General features: G+C 38.4%; 1 protein-coding gene across 1 annotated transcript in view; it reads left to right on the top strand.

The window, feature by feature from the left end:
• The window catches only part of LGI2 (leucine rich repeat LGI family member 2), a 41339-nt gene that overhangs the window by 9580 nt on the left and 13236 nt on the right, over positions 1-18523 (top strand). Inside the window, exons 3-6 of the mRNA XM_060777872.2 lie at positions 2674-2745; positions 8007-8078; positions 10479-10550; positions 16384-16553. Of these exons, the coding sequence (XP_060633855.1) occupies positions 2674-2745; positions 8007-8078; positions 10479-10550; positions 16384-16553 (386 nt within the window). The remainder of the gene's footprint in view (positions 1-2673; positions 2746-8006; positions 8079-10478; positions 10551-16383; positions 16554-18523) is intronic.

Below are 18523 nucleotides of genomic sequence, written 5' to 3'. Positions count from 1 at the left end.
ACAGTATTGTGGTACTGAGCAAAGAAAATATAATTTGGGATGATTGCTATTGCATGGTTGGTAGAGATGTCCAGCATCTGCAATGACCAAAAAGTGACTTACAGTAGCGAAATTTGGACTCATGGGATCATAACTCATTAACATGATGCCAGCAACGAATAGCAGTGTCTCTAGGAACTATCCAATATGCCGATCTTCAAAATAGGCTCACCATCTGAATGACATGGGAACCACAAAAAAATCCATTTTTTTAATCCCACTGAAAGTGTCTCCTGATCTTTTGAATGTGATGTCTGCACTGAGGGGAAAGGAGCTGTGATCAATCAAGAAAAAGACAGACTTGGAAAAAAGGCAATATTTCTGCCTGTCTCTTGTGCTGCTTCTTAACTTGACCTCGCCGATGAACAGAATTTAAGAAATGGATAGAAGAATTATCAATCCCAATCTTCCAGCTAACCTATCCATCAAAGATTATTATTAAATACTGTAAAAGCAGCAGATAGTATCTGATCCTGATTAGAACTCAGTGATTTGATGGTTTAGCTTGGTGGAGCAAGGAAGAAGTGTCAGTTGGGAAGTTGATGTAATGAATGGGTAGTCCCTGGGGATATCTACATGAGCAGGTGACAATTAGTCTTGTGGCACCAACATGCTGCATCAGCCTTCTTGCCTTCAAGTCAAGTCTATTTAATAGAGTTTTGCCCCATGTAAGCCAAAGTTGGGAAATGCTCTGGAACTTCAGGGAAATGCTCCAAAGCACTTCCAGTTATGTGTATGGGCTGGTACTGATCAGGAACTTCTATGCCTTGGGGGCAGAGGGATGGTCCTGTCACTTGGTGGCCTTGTTGCTGTTGGGGTGCTCCTTGCCATCTTTGGTTTCCATTGCTACCATTTTTATGCATACTTGTCCAACTCAGAGAGGTGAGGGGAGTCATTCCCGCCTTTCTCCAAGTTTTGTGGTATCTTTCGAATATCAGAAATGATGCTTAAGGATGTCCAGGAGCTCTTTGCAGTTCTGTCACCACCATGACAATTACAATTGATTGTACTTTACATTGATATGTTCACTCTTAGTAATTGTTGCCCTCTTGATTTTTTTCCTGCCATATTACTATGTAAATGTTGCTCGAAACCTGGTTTGATTAAATTAGTTTGCTTCCTTTCTTCTTCTGAACCTGCTGTGTTTCATTGGCTAGTTATGAACTCATTATTAACTGGACAGTTTAATCTGACCAATGTGATTAGAGCTCATCTGGGGATTTTCTTCTTCAGAATCTCATCTGATAAGGGATGTGCTCACCTCCTTCTCTGCAAACATATTGCTTCAATACCACAAGTCCCCATTCACATTTCTGCAGTTGTTTCTTGCTGAGAGAGACATAAGAATTTGCCCTAAGTCACATTCTAAAGTAAATTATCAGAAAATAAATATAACTATTATTGCTGAAGAAAACACCATTGTCAGTACATCGTGAGCACTGGCATTCAGTTTAATACTGTACATCATCCATTATCCAGCTGTTATTTTCTCCAATGGAAAAACAACAACAGAGATACACATCCTTGGTTATCAGCCCTGACAGTTATTTATTGTTCCGCTTTCATCTTCTCCCCTCTTCACTTACATCTGACATCATTGGAAGATTATTAAAACTTCTCCCTCTGCCATGTGCATGTCTGAAAAACTCAAAGAATTGCACACTTTTTGCCATCATCTCCAACTATTAAACATAAGGTGACATTACAGAACTTTGGATGCCTCTCTCCAAATACCTAAACCAGGGGTCCTCAAACTAAGGCCTGGGGGTCAGATACGGCCCTCCAAGGTCATTTACCCGGCCCTCGCTCAGGGTCAGCCTAAGTCTGAAATGACTTGAAAGCACACAGCAACAACCACCACCACCACAACAACAACCCTATCTCATCAGCCAAAAGCAGGTCCACACTTCCCACTGAAATACTAATAAGTTTATATTTGTTAAAAACAATACAATAATTAAAATGAAGAACAATTTTAAGTGTTTTTGCACTACAAGTAAGATATGTGCAGTGTGCATAGGAATTCATTCATGGTTTTTTCAAATTATAATTCGGCCCTCCAACAGTTTGAGGGATTGTGACCTGGCCCTCTGTTTAAAAACTTTGAGGACCCCTGACCTAAAGAATGCATGATTTGTGGCAGAAGAGTTTTCCACTTATCACTCAATTCACCAATGTAATAAAGCAGTGATAGGACCTCACAACCTCTGAGGATGCTTGCTTGTCATAGATGCAGGCAGAACATCAGGAGAGAATGCTTCTAGAATATGGCCATATAGCTTGAAAAACCTACAACAACCCAGTGATTCCAGCCATGAAAGCCAGTGATAGGAAACCTTACCAGGCCAATTAGATTAGATGCAGATGATCAAGACGGTTTTAAACAGTGTATTTTAATACCGAAGCAAATGTTTTTAATGTTTATGTATGCATATAATGAATTCATGTCCCAGAATTGAATGTTTGCCGTTTGTATGTTGTGCTCCACCCTGAGTCCCCTTCGGGGTGAGAAGGGCATAATATATATATTTTAAAATAAATAAATAAATATTCTCAATTCCCTTAGAGTCCCATAAATGGATTGTTAACATGTTTTGCATATTTCTCCTTTTAATATTTGTTTTCATTTTTTAGATTGATGAATTCTAACTCATTTACGATTATACGGGATGATGCCTTTGGTGGTCTTTTCCATTTAGAGTACCTGTAAGTCTACTTTTAAATTATTTATTTATTCTATTTATTGTGTCAGAAGTGAGTTGAGGGTACAGTTATAATGTAAAAACACAAATAAAGTGAAAAACCTGGCATTATACTAAATGTCCTTTAAGCAGAAGCTGGCCTCTGGTGTCACTGTGAGAAGGTCCTCCATTGAGCATGTGGCAGGGCTCAGGTTGTATTGTCATAGGTGGTCTGTGATTTGCTTTTCTCCACACTCGCATATTGTGGACTCCACTTTGTAGCCCTGTTTCTGAAGATTGGCTCTGTTCCTCATGGTACCAGAGTGTAGTCTGTTCAGCGCCTTCCAAGTTACTCAGTCTTCTGTGTGTCCAGGAGGTAGTTTCTCATCTGGCATCAGCCACTGATTGAAGTTCCAGCTTTTCACCTGCCACTTTGGACTGTTGCTTGCTGAGGTGTACATGCGAGTATCTCTGTAGATCTTAGAAAGTAATATTAGAGGTAAATATGAAATACTTTGGTCATATAATGGGAAGACAGGAAAGCTTGGAGAAGATAATGATGCTGGGGAGAATGGAAGGAAAAAGGAAGAGGGGCCAATCAAGGGCAAGATGGATTGATGGTATTCTTGAAGTGAATGGCTTGACCTCGAAGGAGCTGGGGGTGGCGATGGCTGACAGGGAGTCTGGCGTGAACTGTTCCGTGAGGTCATGAAGAGTCAGAAGCAACTGAACAAATAAACAATGACTTAGAAAGCTATTTCTTGATTTAAGGTGTTGGTTTGCTGGCTGATATCCGAACAGAGGATGATCCAGAGATGTCACTGCCTTACAACTTTCATTACTGGCTGTTACTTTTTGACTGATGCCAGGTGGTGTAATGCCACCTAAACAGTATAATTTCACCAGTAGACATCCTGTAATAATGTGACGTGTCTCATTAAGAGCCACATTCACTGTTTTAGCATGGTGAGAGGTGTTCCACACTGAGCATGGGTATTCAGCAGCAGAGAAACAAAGCACAGGGGCAGAATCTTCACTGTAACTGGTTGTGATCCCCAGGTTATGCCAGTCAGCTTTTGTATGATATTATTTCTAGCGCCCACTTTTTGCTTGATAGTCAAGCAGTTCTTCTTGTAAGTCAGTCAGAGCATGGTCCAGAGTAACTCCCAGGTATTTTGGTGTGTTGCAGTGTTCCTTCCCTGGGATTCCTTCCCAGGTAATCCCTAGAGCCCGAGATGCTTGTCTGTTCTTAAGGTGAAACACACACACCTGCATTTTAGAAGGATTAGGAATCAGCTGTTTATTTCCCTGTAATAGGCAGTAAGAGCAGCGAAAGCTTTGGAGAGCTTCTGTTCAACCATTTCAAAGCACTCTGCTTGAGTGGTGATGGCACGATTATCAGCATAGATGAAATTCTCTGTCCCTTCTGGCAGTGGCTAATCATTTGTGTAAATGTTAAACCTTGGTGGATAAATCAATTAAAACCCTTCTGAAATGAACCTTCTCTGGCAATCTACTGGAAAAACTACTCATTCTCTTGCCACTGAGCAATCTGTATTCTTTTTCTCAATCCATGTTGTAACTCATGTGGCCAAGTCGGTGTGTGAAGGACATATTTACATTGTTACGCTCCACTGCAAGTTGTGATGTGCAAATTAGGAACAAGTGGTATTTTCCATGAAATAATGCCTTCGCTAGAGAAACATTAGAAGATTTCACAAAGATTTGCAGCTTCAAGTAGAAAGTCGTGCAGTCAAGCTCATGTTTATCCCTCCTCGTGTGACTTACAATATGACCTTCGGCTCTTAATGCCTTTCACATTTTCTACAGAACTGGAGAAAGTGCACATCACTTGCAAAATGTATTTGATATTCTATCATGATTTAAAACATCGGGGTATTTCCAGATGAAGCTTTGAACCTGCAACCACCCTACCAGAAACATAATCTTATTCAATTCCTAAACCTCCTGTTCTTTCACCAGATTTTTTCTGTCTTTTTCCATACTAGGAAGAATTAACCATGCAGAAAAAGACAAAATAGCTAGCATTTCTCACCCATAAAAGTAAAGGGCAGACTTCCAAAGAATGACAGAATTTGTTCCATAACTTAAGGAAGGTTTTGAGAAACTTCTTTCAAAATAGGGTGGGTGGGTTCAAAAGCAGATGGTACCATAGCGTCCTGTAGGGTGATATCTGCTGCTATATCTCTATCTCTATCTCTATCTCTATCTCTATCTCTATCTCTATCTCTATCTCTATCTCTCTCTCTATATATCTTGAGCATGTTCATACCTGTGACGATGCCTGAAGTAGCACTCTGGATCCCTGCCAATGTGTTGATGATTAAGTACTGGCACTAAATTAATGTTCTCATTCCAGCTATGATGTCTTATACTTGGATCCAATTAGAGAACACTTAAATCTTTTGAACAATGTCAGTGATCATACTGCAAAGCTCAATGATAATAAGTTAAATAAAGAATTCCTTCTAAAAAGTGAACAATTTGACCATTAACATTATTGTTTTTTCTGAATCCTCTTATGAGTTTTTTTTGCATTCTGATCAATGCCTCTTCCTTCTGTGCAATAGGAATAATAATAATAATAATAATAATAATTATTATTATTATTATTCTGATTTCTTTCCTGCCTCTCCTCGAGGTGAGGCCCGACAGTTAAAAACGCATAATTATAAAGCATGATGTAAAATACATATATTAACATACTCAAAACAAAGATTAAAATACAGTAAATGCAAGGCATGAGTTTAAAATTCATAATTAAAAATTGACCATTGAAAGGAGCAAATATGGATGACAGAAACATCTCCAACCCTTAATCATACTGCGCCATAATATAAGAAAAAGAAGAAAAGGCATTCTGAGCTGTCATGAATCTCCGTACTGTGTTGTCCCTCACCATCTTCACTTCTGTGGCTTTTTAGGTTCTGGTGTCATCGGAGACACTCTCTAGATGGCTTCTGTGTAGTGATGTTTTGATTGCACTTTAAATCAATGTCAATGTAGTGATGAATCCACGATGGGTTTTATTTCAAACTTAAGATACACTATCAAGTTGCTGAATCTTTGATAAAGTTCAGCACCCTGGCTAACTCATTTACAATTGAGACAACCCAGAGCCGAGTCATCATCCAACTAGCATTGGAGCCTCCAAATAGCTCCTGATCCTAATCTTGATGTAAAACTCTTCCAGTGTTTGAACATCACAGAATGTCATTTTTAAAAGTTCTGTCTTCATCAGTCTTAGTTTATCCTACCCCTAAAATCAACCTAGAGTTTATTTTAATAATTTGAAGGGTGTTTAAAAGTACTTTTAATGATTATATGAGTTATATTAGAAAAGCTGGGGATAAACATTTAAATTAATACATTGTCGAAAGCTTTCATGGCCGGAATCACTGGGTTGTTGTAGGTTTTTTCGGGCTATATGGCCATGTTCTAGAGAATGAGAGAATGCCTCTAGAACATGGCCATATAGCCCGAAAAAACCTACAACAACCCATTTAAATAAATACATAATTTTAAATGCTACTGATTTAAAATAGTTCATAAAACAACAACAACAACACATTTCATTTATATTCCACGCTTCTCCCCTAGGGGACTCAGAGCAGATTAGATACATAGGCAAACATTCAATGCCTTTACAATCATATACAATGAGACACACAAACACAAAGGCAGAGGCTTCTCCTTTCATTTCTGGCTTCTGGAGGCGGTGCTCATCTCTGGCTCTGGAGAGGTGCTTTTCTCCATTTTCAAGCCGAGGAGGCTTCGTTGTCACCTCCTGGTTGTGTGTCCAGCAAGATTGCTTGGAACATCTCTTTGCCTTTTCCCACTGAAGCAGTACCTATTTATCTACTCACATTTGCCTATTTTCAAACTGCTACATTGGCAGGAGCTGGAACTGACAAACAGGAGCTCACCCTGTCTCGCAGATTTGAACTGCTAACATTTAGATCAGCAGTTCAGCCAACTTTCAGGTCAGCAGTTCAGCCCATTGCACCACCATGGCTCCTGGCAATAGGACATTGTAATGATTAGTTTAGGATCGTGGCTTACATTTATTTATTTATTTATTTATTTACGACATTTATATGCCGCACTTCTCACCCCGAAGGGGACTCAGAGCGGCTTACAAGGTATATATACATACAATATATTATATTATTAGCATGGTACAATATCAGTTTTAAATATTGCTATATTATGCTATACCAATTATATTGTAATATTATTAGTAATATTACATGTAATATAAATATATAATTATAATATCATATTATTATTATTATTATTACTACTACTACTAGTAGTATTATATTGCATTACATTATAATATTATAAATATTATATGTTTATACAATATATATTATATTATATTATATTATATTATATTATATTATATTATATTATTAGAATAGCATATGGCTGGTTTTTAATAGTGTCTATGTGTGGTGCTGCTACCCTGAATTCAGAAGATGACTAATATAAATGTTTTAAAGATGACAAGTGCCATATAGACTCATGCATAAATTGACCTTTTGTATAAGTTGAGGGCAGGTTTTGGAGCTCACATTATGGATTTTGATATGACCCATGGATTTTGCAAAAAGGGGAAAGTGCCAGTGCTATTTAGGTTGATTCCTTTTAAAACAAGAGTACTTACAAGTAAGGCATAGTATTTACATTGATCCATGGTTGAATCAATTCAGATTTTTCTAGACTTACATATGAATGTCTATGGCAAATCAATATTGTTGCAGTCATTTATTTTGCATCCAATACCTCTTTAATATATAATCTCATATACCCGCCCCCTCCCCAATAAAGAGTAAGCATTTAATTTACAACACTGTGGTTAAAGCTGCATGGGAAAGTAGGAGGCATTCATTGGGCCAAAATGGCATGCAGTCCATATTGATTGAGAGACTCTCTGAAAGGCTTTACTTCAGCAACATATACCCTTTGTGAAAGTGTGACTTTTAAATCAGAAGTAAAGAAGCAATTTTGCAGCCGAACCTCTGAAGCTCACATAGGACTCCTCTGTTACTCATAAGAGATGGCTCCCAGTTGAAGAACTTTCATGTTGTCAATCAAATCACATCAGACTCTTACATTTTAAAAAAGGAATAATTTTGTTCGCGTTGTAGTCCTCGGTTTTCTTTAATATATTTTGCCTTTTTATCTTCCTGAACTTCCTGCCTTTTTTCTATTTTTAAAATATGCTCTAAAAATAGTAACCCTCTTACTGTTCCCACATAGATTTATTGAAGGAAACAAAGTAGAGACTATTTCAAGAAATGCTTTTCGTGGCCTGCGAGACCTGACACACCTGTAAGTCCTGAAAGACTAATCAAAATGAATTTTAATGGTCATTAAATTATATTTTTGCTACTCACAATTAAGAGTAGGGATAATTAGAGAATGGTATTCAGTCATGCAATAAGTAGATAAGAAGGGAGCGTGCTAGCTCTATCCCCCAATGTCCCTGGTTCCATCACCATCCTTCCTGCAATCTGTGGTTCCAACTTATGTGGAGAAGCTCCATGGATAAAAGAGACTTTCAATGTCAGATATCATGCATAGGAAGTTACAAAAGTAATACCAAAGGAGGTGGATCAAGCACCTCGCACTCCTTATATGTTTACTGAAAACACCTATGAACATCTGCACTATTTATTTATTATTATTTACAGTATTTATACCCCACCCTTCTCACCCTGAAGGGGACTCAGAACACACATACGGCAAACATTCAATGCCGATTATACAATTAACAAGAACAGACAACACAAACAGAGGTAAAGGCAGTTTTCCCCATCTTATTTCCAGAATCTTGGAGGCTGTGCTCGACTCCAGCCAATTGGGGGGGGGGGGGGGTGCTGTTGTTCCATCTTCCATGCCAAGGAGCTTTTCTTCCAATTGATGTCCTTTTAAATGCAACTTTATTAAAGGTAAAGGTTTTCCCCTGACATTAAGTCCAGTCATGTCTGACTCTGGGGTTTGGTGCTCATCTCCATTTCTAAGCCGAAGAGCTGGCATTGTCCATAGACACCTCCAAGGTCATGTGGCTGACATGACTGCATGGAGCGCTGTTACCTTCCCACTGGAGAGGTAGCTATTGATCTACTCACATTTGCATGTTTTCGAACTGCTAGCTATCAGAAGCTGAGGATAAACAGCAGGAGCTCACCCTGCTTCCCAGATTCAAACTGGTGACTTTTTGGTCAGCAAGTTCAGCAGCTCAATGGTTTAACCCACTGCACCACTGGGGGTTCCTGCACTTTTATTACCTCCCAGCTAAATAATGATACCTATTTTATCTACTTGCATATCTGCTTTCAACCTGCTAGGTGGGCAGGTGAGCTGGGGCTAATGGTGGGTGCTCAACCTTGACACAGGCTTGAACTGCCAACCTTCCGATCAGCAGAATTTTTCTGCAGCACAGCTGTTTAGCCTGCTGTGCTAAGCCCGACCTCTGTATTTTTACAGGCAAGCTAATCAAATATGGGTTAAACAATGCTATCGCTAGGTGAATTTGTAACTAGTTGAAGGACCGAACCCTAAGAGTATTCACAAATGGTTCGCTTCACCCTGAATTGATTAATGGGATGCCACAGAGTTGGGTCCTGGACCCATTGTTGTTCAACCAATTTATTAATCATTTGGATGTCAGAATAGGGTGCCTAATTGTTATATTTGCAAATGATACCAAATATCGAGGGATAGATAGAGGACAGGATCAAAATTTAAAATGACTCCAGTAAATTGAAGAGTTGAGCAAAAACCCACAGAATGAAGTTCAACAAGGATAAATGCAGCAAATATTGCAGCAAGGCAGGAAAAATGAAATGCACAAATATAGAATGGTCTTGACTTAGGAACAGTACATGCAAAAAGAATCTACAGGTCTTAGTAGAGATTGAGTGACTACTATTTCTTGGGGTGTCCTGCATGGCAGGAGTTGGACTAGATGGCCCTTGTGATCCCTTCCAACCTATGATGTTATGATTCTACTTCTATGTTTGTACATTTTCACTGGGCCAGCCCTTCCATGAAGCAGAGTGAGGCAGCTGCTTTGGGCAGCGAATGCTCATGGTCAAAGAAAGGATAGAGCTGTTCTTTGGTTGCCTAATGTTAAATGTTTATTCAATGCCTTTTCAAAAAAGCCAAGCTTCTGTCTAATTTGATCTATAACTCTGATCTTGGGAAATGGCTGTATGATAATTATGTAGGGCCTGTTTGTTATTTAGCATTCTGCTAGCCAATTTCTGATGGAAACAGGGAGGATTTGTTATTTTTGACCTTGAACCAAGCTCCAGTGAGGTACAGGTGGCCCAGAGGACTGAATAAATATGCATATTCATAGTTCATTTTGTAAGACAGGTAATCAATTTATAAGTCATGCTAAACAACAAAAACACTGTCCAAAGTCTCTTTAGTCTTCTCTCTAAAGTAGACCCATTGAATCAATGGGATTTACAATTGAGTCACTATTCAGTAGTTGAGCCTGGTTGGGACTATTCATGGTAGTGACTATTTTTTATGAACTAAGTCAAACCACTTTGGATTCTCATTAACTTTAAATAGATGTTTTGCTTCAGTCATAATCCTATTATTCATTGTCAACACTGAAAACTGGGCGGCAGCCAGAACATTACATTAGCTGAATCTTGCTGTATCTAGTTATTATCACCTCTCCAACTATTTTAACATCTAACTTCACTTTTCCAGGTCTTTGGCCAATAACCAGATTAAAGCTCTGCCAAGAGATGTTTTCGGTGATTTAGATTCTCTGATTGAATTGTAAGTAAAGCTAAGTAAAACCATGTTTATTATTTGTAAGCCTATTTTTCTGTTTTAAAACCCAAATTTGGAATGCAGATTTGAATTAAGCTGGTATTTAAAATGAATGCATCTGTTGAAATGAGTTTTCTGGCAGACATGACTCAATGCTCCACCTGTAAATAGATGACCCAGTAGGAAATTTTCCTTTACTTTGTTGTTGTTTTTTAATCAATTATTCTGACTATAGTAATGACAAATATGTAATAATATTCACAGAATTTGACCCACACATGGTAGGTTTTATGAAATCATTGGGACAGTGGGTCTATTCAGTGTTGATCCAGTCTATGTTAGTTAATGCTTTGTGTAAAGTTTGGGTTCAAATGACATTCTGCTAAATAAATGTATATAATTATTATGTGCATGTTGAATTCTTTTTACCTAACTACTCAAGACGTGATGGCCCACAGTTAAAACTACCAACTGAAAAGCATAGGCCCTAACCACACAGGAGGAACCAGGAATGCGAAAACAAGGTCCCAATCCAGGCTATATATGCTGTACTATTACATTTAAGTTTTTCTCAGCATACATATTCTTATATTCAGAAGCAATGTGGGTTGTCGGCTCCCATTTCTATGGGGTGGTAAAGGCCTCATTCAGGCTTTGAAGGACCTCTCCAAGGTGCTGAACACTTATAGGTTTACTCTCAGGCAGCAAAGACTGAATGGAAGCAAACAGCTCCCTATACAAATAGGAGAAGTTACATCCTTAATTTTGCATTTTGTTAGCAATATGCCATATTGAATATAATGGGGCTTATTTTTAATGAAGTGGGTACATGCATGAGATTGCCCGGTAAATGAATTAATTTCTCTTGATGTGACAAACTCTATCCCTTGATTTCACCCACTTTCATAAAAAGTAAAATGTTGCGCTCCAGGCCTGGAAACATCTATGACCACTACACCACACAAGAGTCCAGGAATATAAGCAAACTGTTTTTTGTAAAAATATACAGAAAGCATATAAAAAGTCAGGAATAAGAAAGGAAGATATATAATCCAAAAAGGTATATAAAGATATATAATCATTTAGAACATGGCCATATAGCCCGAAAAAACCTACAACAACCCAATCCAAAAAGGTTTCACCACAGGTGATAACCAAACAATAATCCAAATGCTCATAAAGTTCCAGAGGTGACAAAATCCAGGAACAGACAATAATCATAGATACAGCATAAGTCCACAATCAAGAAGTTATAACTAGTACAGGAGTACATAGACAGGAACATAGAAAACTTCCATGATATATTAAATCTAAAATCAAAGTTTGTCTTGAACTGGGTCAGGTAAATTGTGATTTGATGTTTTATAATTTGGATATCTTCAGAAAAGACACTCGAGATGTACTTGCATCATCATATGTCCATAGTATTTTCAGTTTTGCATCTAATGCTTTTTGATAATAAAATATAAAACCAAAAAAAAGCTTATCTTAAACCAGGAACAAGAGAACTCAGGCTTAGCTTCTCACTCTAATGCAGCATTGCCTGAACTGACCTTAAGATAAAAAAAACTTGCTGTTTAATAGACACCCATGAAATCATTCAGTTTCCTGTGAATTTCCTTCACAACTTTCCCATGTAATCTCTCTGAATGGTGCAATCTATTTTTGGCTATGAATTGTAAACTTAGACTTTTGTTGATCTCCATAGCTACAGGTCTCCCATGTGAACCCTCCTTACCACTCAACTCTTCACTCAATTCCTTATCTGCTGTTGCTACTTCTGATTCCCCTGAATGCTCTCGAGGCCCTGCCCTTTCTGACAGACAGAACCATCATTTCCCTGATTTGAATTTCCCAGACTTGATAACCCATCACTTTGTGTCACAGGAAAGTTCACAATCCTCTCTAAATCATCACTTAAACCATCAGCCTCTGGTGGGTGATCTACAACATAAAAGAGCAGCACAACAAATGACAAACCCAATTTTTGTTCCTTAGATATATTACAAAATCATCAGTATTGTTCCAAATGTAATCTCAAGCTTTTGAACCAATTCCATTTTAAATTGTTGGATTCTAGCGTGGATTTCACAATCTGATATAATTTTACATTCTGGCAAAATAAATCTGAGCCTAATGGGACTTTGACTTCCCATCAGGAGGTCTGTGGTGCCCATATCTTTTCCCTTGCGGGATGAGATTCGTATGAGTTGAAGTATATCAGATGTTGATGGGCATTAGTAGTCTGGAATGAACTACATTAGAATGGGTGCATGTAAGGTCTGTAACCTTCCTATTTTCTGCTGAGAAACTCAAAGCAAGGTGATAAGAATTAACCCTGTCTCAGTGGCTGCACACAAACTGTGGTTGGTGAAGTTTGGGTGACCTTTTCTGTAATTGTCTTCTGTTGACAAACTGGATCCATTGAACAACCCTCAAAACAAAACAAAACTGGTGGGCTTCTTGCCCTGTGTGGCAGATAATAGTTTAAATCTGGTCTATTTATGTCTTGCTTTCAATGTATTTGATATGAGATTCTGCTTTTATGACACTATTGTAATGTTAGTTGTCATTATGTACTAAGTAATAAGCATGCATTAGAGAAAAATTACAGGAAGTGAAAGAGTTAAGTTTGTCTCATATCCTTATTCCCCCCTCCCCCCCCCCAAAAAAACATATTTCACTGCAGCCTTCAAGGTTGCTTTTGGGATTTTTAGGAACAAGTGGAAAGCTACACAGAGCTGAATGCTAAATGTTTCGTGATTTAGAACCATGGATTTGAAAAGTGTAAGGAGTATAGGAATGCAGTGCTGAGTCATATCCATGTTTCCCGACTCTGCACTGTAAGAGCTATCCGAAAGTCTTGTTTAAGCATTAATTTGAGTGCATGAAGGAGGGAGCAGCTGTTCCAAAAGCTACATTCAGCTGGAAACAGCAAGATTTTTAGCTTAGGAAGAGATCTCTCTCAAGGATTTTGAAATCTATGTCTTTTCATGAGTAATTCAGACTGCATAGCTATAATAGTTTGATACCTCTTTTTTTGCAATATAATAAGACAATGTGGTGCTGATTATGATTAAGGTAAGATTCATATGAGATGGTTCTTGTAGTTTGTTGAGGTCCTCCAGTTCTGTGTCCAAATCTGCAATTTAAGGGAGATGTTGACAAGCTGGAATGTGTCCAGAGGAGGGTGACTAAAATGATCAAGGATCTGGAGACAAGCCCTATGAGGAACGGCTTAAAAAACTGGACATGTTTAGCCTGCAGAAGAGAAGGCTGAGAGGAGACATGATGAGGGCCATGCATCAAGATGTGAGGGGAAGTCATAGGGAGGAGGGAGCAAGCTTGTTTTCTGCTGCCCTGGAGACTAGGGCGTGGAAGAATGGCTTCAAATTAAGGAAAGGAGATTCCATCTGAACATTAGGAAGAACATCCTAACTAAGAGCTGTTCAGCAATGGAACTCTCTGCCCCAGAGTGTGGTGGAGGCTCCTTCTTTGGAAGCTTGTAAATAGAGGCTGGATGGTCATTTGTCAGGAGTACTCTGAATGCAATTTTCCTGCTTCTTGGCAGGGGGTTGAACTGGATGGCTCATGAGGTCTCTTCCAACTCTATGATTCTCTTTCTGAAAATGCTAGATGGCTCATGAAACTACAAATCTTAAGATTCCACAAAGTGGAATCATGGTAGAATAAAAAAATAATAATGACGTATTATAAAAAGTGAATGAGCCCCATTTTGATATCAGACCAACTTGAAGTCAAGTTGGAGAATGTGGACCTATTCAAATCTGTGTGGGGAGAATGGGGAGCCCATTCTCAGATTAGCAAGCCCCAAATATTTGAAATATTAGCCGTGCCCTAAGTTTGAGCTCAATATTAAGGCTGAGGATGAAAGCCTGGTTTGTGCTGTAAATGCAAAGGCGGGTGCTCGAATTTGCTCACATAATTCTGGTAAACCAGGCAGATTTTTGAACAATAACTGGAGTCTGAAGCAAAAATGGCTAGACCAGAGATTTTGCTGGTCATTTGACAACCCTGCCTTTTGCTAGAGTCACAAAGGGTTTTGGCTTCATTAGATTCTTTTAACAAGACCCAGAGCATTTGGCAAAGCCAAGAAAAAGAAAAGTAGAAATATGAGACTAGGTAACAAGGAGCCAGGATGGCAACAAGCCAGGAGAAGAGTATTGGATACTGAAAGAAGGAACAGGCCAAAAGAATGAGAAGGAAGGGATGACCGATATTGGGGAGGGAGGGAGGGCAGGACAGAAAGCTGTGCTTGGCTAGCAACAACAGAAGTGAAAATATATTGATTTGAAACTACCAGCTACATCTTGGGCTGTAAGTGTTTGGCAAAAAAGTACTGAGAAGTCATAAAACAGATATATATATATATATATATATATATATATATATATATATATTACTGATACTAATAGATCATCAGATATAACAACAATCTAGTTATCTTCATACTGCCATATTGACATTCTTGATACAGTATCCATAATAAGTTGTGAAAGTTGTATTTATGGGGCTGTTTCATGTTATATAATAATAGCCACATGATTCCATTTTAACTTCCATGGTGACATCCTGGGAATTGTAGTTTTAGGGAGGCAGCAGAGCCCTCTGCTTGAGGATTCTAAATATCTCTCTGCAAAACTGCAAATTCGAGAATTCCCTCAGATTGAACTATGGGAGTTAAAAGCTACAATTGTGTAGTATGTATGTGCTCCAGATGGCAAAATCACATCACCACAATGGTTGGTTGTTTTTTTTTTCCTTTTAATTACTAAGGGCTCAAATAAAACCTTCTTGTACTCAAAGAAAAAAATATGTGAACCTATTTCATTACTGTGATGTTCTTGGGTGACCTCCGGCTCTCTTATGATATGCCTCCTTCTTTCTTTGGTCCTTTCACTTGTAGCACTAGTCTGATAATCATCAGGAAAAACAATATTAACCATTTCCATGCTATTACAACTAATCATCATGCCTCATTTTGTCTGATTGTTAAATTTGAACACCAGTGTAGTATATAGCACAATGCATTAGTTGAAGACTTATGAATCCATACTGTTGTCATCTTCAAGACAGTTTTATTTGGCCTTTCCTGTGAAAAAAGTTTGAGAAATCTCATTCATGAGTGGAAGCAATGTTTTCAAGCTGTAAGAGACAAGTGAGTATACATTAAGTCAAGCAATGTATCATTTAGTATCTTGAGGTTTTGTATGTCACTGTCCACTTCTGAATTCCTTATTTCCTCATCTCGCATTGTTCCATGGCATCAACTTATTGGGGATCCAGCCTAAAATGTGAGGTCAATCTGCAGGACAAAATTTACATTTGGTTCCAGTGTATAACCTACCCTACAAGGTGCTGAAACTGCAAAATCACCTTGGTGAAGCAGAAGGAAGGCAAGCTAAAGGAACCGTCCAAGGTGCTGAAGTCTATAGGTTCTGCATCTTGGAGAGCTCCTTTTGAAGTTATCCAGCACTTAGAAAAGATTTGCTGTCCCGTTGATATGAAAGCCATCAGCAGGCTGCCACTGATATAACCATTACAGTAACAAATGGGGTACTCTGTCATGTACTATATCGTCCTTCTTATCTGTGGGACGCATGTAGGGACACAATTTGTAGCGGAGAGAATGCTACTAGAACATGGCCATACAGCCCAAAAAACCTACAACAACCCAATTGTTCAACTGTTTTTCAAATTAAATTATTCAAAGAACTTTAAGAAAATGTTGGGCTTTTATCTCAATTACAACCTTTTATTCTTGAGACCTTGATTCATGTTCTGTTTTTTTTTTGTTTTGTTCTGTGTTTCTTTTCAGAGATTTAAGGGGAAATAAGTTTGAGTGTGACTGCAGAGCCAAATGGTTGTTTTTGTGGTTAAAGATGACCAATTCTTCTGTTTCTGATGTCCTGTGTGTTAGTCCAGAAGAATTTCAGGACAAGATGTTAAATGATGTCTCAAGTTTTGATGATGAATGTACCACTACAGGTATTTTAGAAAGAATATTTTACTACATAGAAATAATGATGAAGGTATAAACCCAAATACTGATAACATTTTTGTACCTGATAATGTCTTTCCAGAATCCTTTGTTCTGATAGAATTTTAGCAATTCCCCTATTGTCAATTTTCAGCTATCATATTATTATTTACATGTGTGTTGATAACAGATTAATAAAAAAAATGTTCCTGAGGGAGCCAGTTTATTAAAAAATATTGGTCAGTATTCTACACAGCTACTTAGTTGAGTATACAAAGCAAAACATACATAACAAAAATGACCACTAACAAAGTAGAAAAAATATGGCTTACAACTAGCTTTTTCACAGTTACAGTATATTAGCTCTTACTATCCCATTTTTTCTACTTTATCATCAAGTTACACTTCATCTATACATTTATCTCATACTAATTCATAGGGAGCCATGGTGGTGCTATGAATTAAACCGCTGAGTTGCTGAACTTACTGACCAGAAGGTTCGCAGTTTGAATCTGCAGGATGGAGTGAGCTCCCATTGTTAGTCCCAGCTTCTGCCAACCTAGCAGTTTCTGACTCTGAGGGATGGTGCTCATCTCAATTTCTAAGCTGAAGAGCAAGCGTTGGTCGTAGACGCCTCCAAGATCATGAAGCTTGCATGAATGTATGGAGCGATGTTACCTTCCTGCCAAAGCAGTACTAATTGATCTACTCACATTTGCATGTTTTTGAACTGCTAGGTTGGCAGAAGCTGGAGCTAACAATGGGAGCTCACCCTGTTCTGCAGATTTGAACTGCTGACCGTCCGGTCAGCAGGTTCTGCATCTTAGCCATTTAACCTGCTACACCACAGCGGCCCGTAATATCAATAATATTGACTCATTTTTGCAGCTTAAATTTTTACTGAGAATGTAGGGAAAACACAGTATAAATGCTAGGAAAAATGGTGGCACTTTCCTTGATACATTAGAACAGAGGTTTTTAACTTTGAGGAGAGGGCAAATTATGCCCCCCCCCCCCCGCTTCAACAATATGATAGAGCTATGACCACTCTTTCCAGAAAAGTGTACTTAAACACAATTTCTGAAGTAAGTGCCTTTATGGGCTCTCTGGGATTCCTTGCGCCTCAGGTTAAGAGGCCCTGCATTAAACAGTGCTTTGTCATGTTTGGGTGGTTGAAAACTTGTCCAATCTTTGCTTGAAGGCTTTTTAGACATTGCAGTAACAAATGCAATAAAGCAAGGTAGCTTGGAGATTTTCCAATCTCACAGTTGTTACTTGATCAGAACAACAACAGGGGGAAAATGGAAAGTGCTGAGAAAGCAGAACAATGCCATTAGTGAGGGAACAATCTTATTGCCTACCTCTAGAATGGATATGTGATTTTTCCGACAGCATGAAGTAGAATATTTTGGAGTCCATGCCGTGAAACAAATTGCTGAGATGCCCTCCTTTGCCACTGACTTCTGTCAGTTTGGAACAAATTGGAAATATCATTTAATCTTCTCTCTATTAGCTTTTCTTCCCTTCCTTGTTCTTAACACAGCACAGGATAAACTGAATGTCTATTCACTCATGCACCTTCAGTAAATTAGTTCAAAATTACCCAATATAGTCCGAAGGAAAGATGTAGAGCTTGAGAGTGCAATTGAAGACATTGTTGAAATCATTTTTAAATTGGGTTGTTGTAGGTTTTTTGGGCTGTATGGCCATATTCTAGAAGCATTCTGCCCTGACATTTGACCTGTTTCTGTGGCAGGCAGCCTCAGAGCTTGTGAAGTCTGTTGGAAACTAGGAAAATTGGGCTTATATATCTGTAGAAAGTCCAGATTGGGAGAAAGAACTCTTGTCTGTTGGAGCTAGGTGTGAATGCTTCAATTGGCCACCTTGATTAGCATTTGATGGCCTGACAGTTTTTAGGTGTGGCTTGTTACTGCCTGGGAGAATCCTTTGTTGAGAGGTAATTAGCTGTTCCTAATTG

Source organism: Anolis sagrei, chromosome 5 (assembly GCF_037176765.1).
Source record: "Anolis sagrei isolate rAnoSag1 chromosome 5, rAnoSag1.mat, whole genome shotgun sequence".
Classification (NCBI taxonomy): Eukaryota; Metazoa; Chordata; class Lepidosauria; order Squamata; family Dactyloidae; genus Anolis; species Anolis sagrei.
This window is presented reverse-complemented; position numbering and strand designations above follow the sequence as displayed.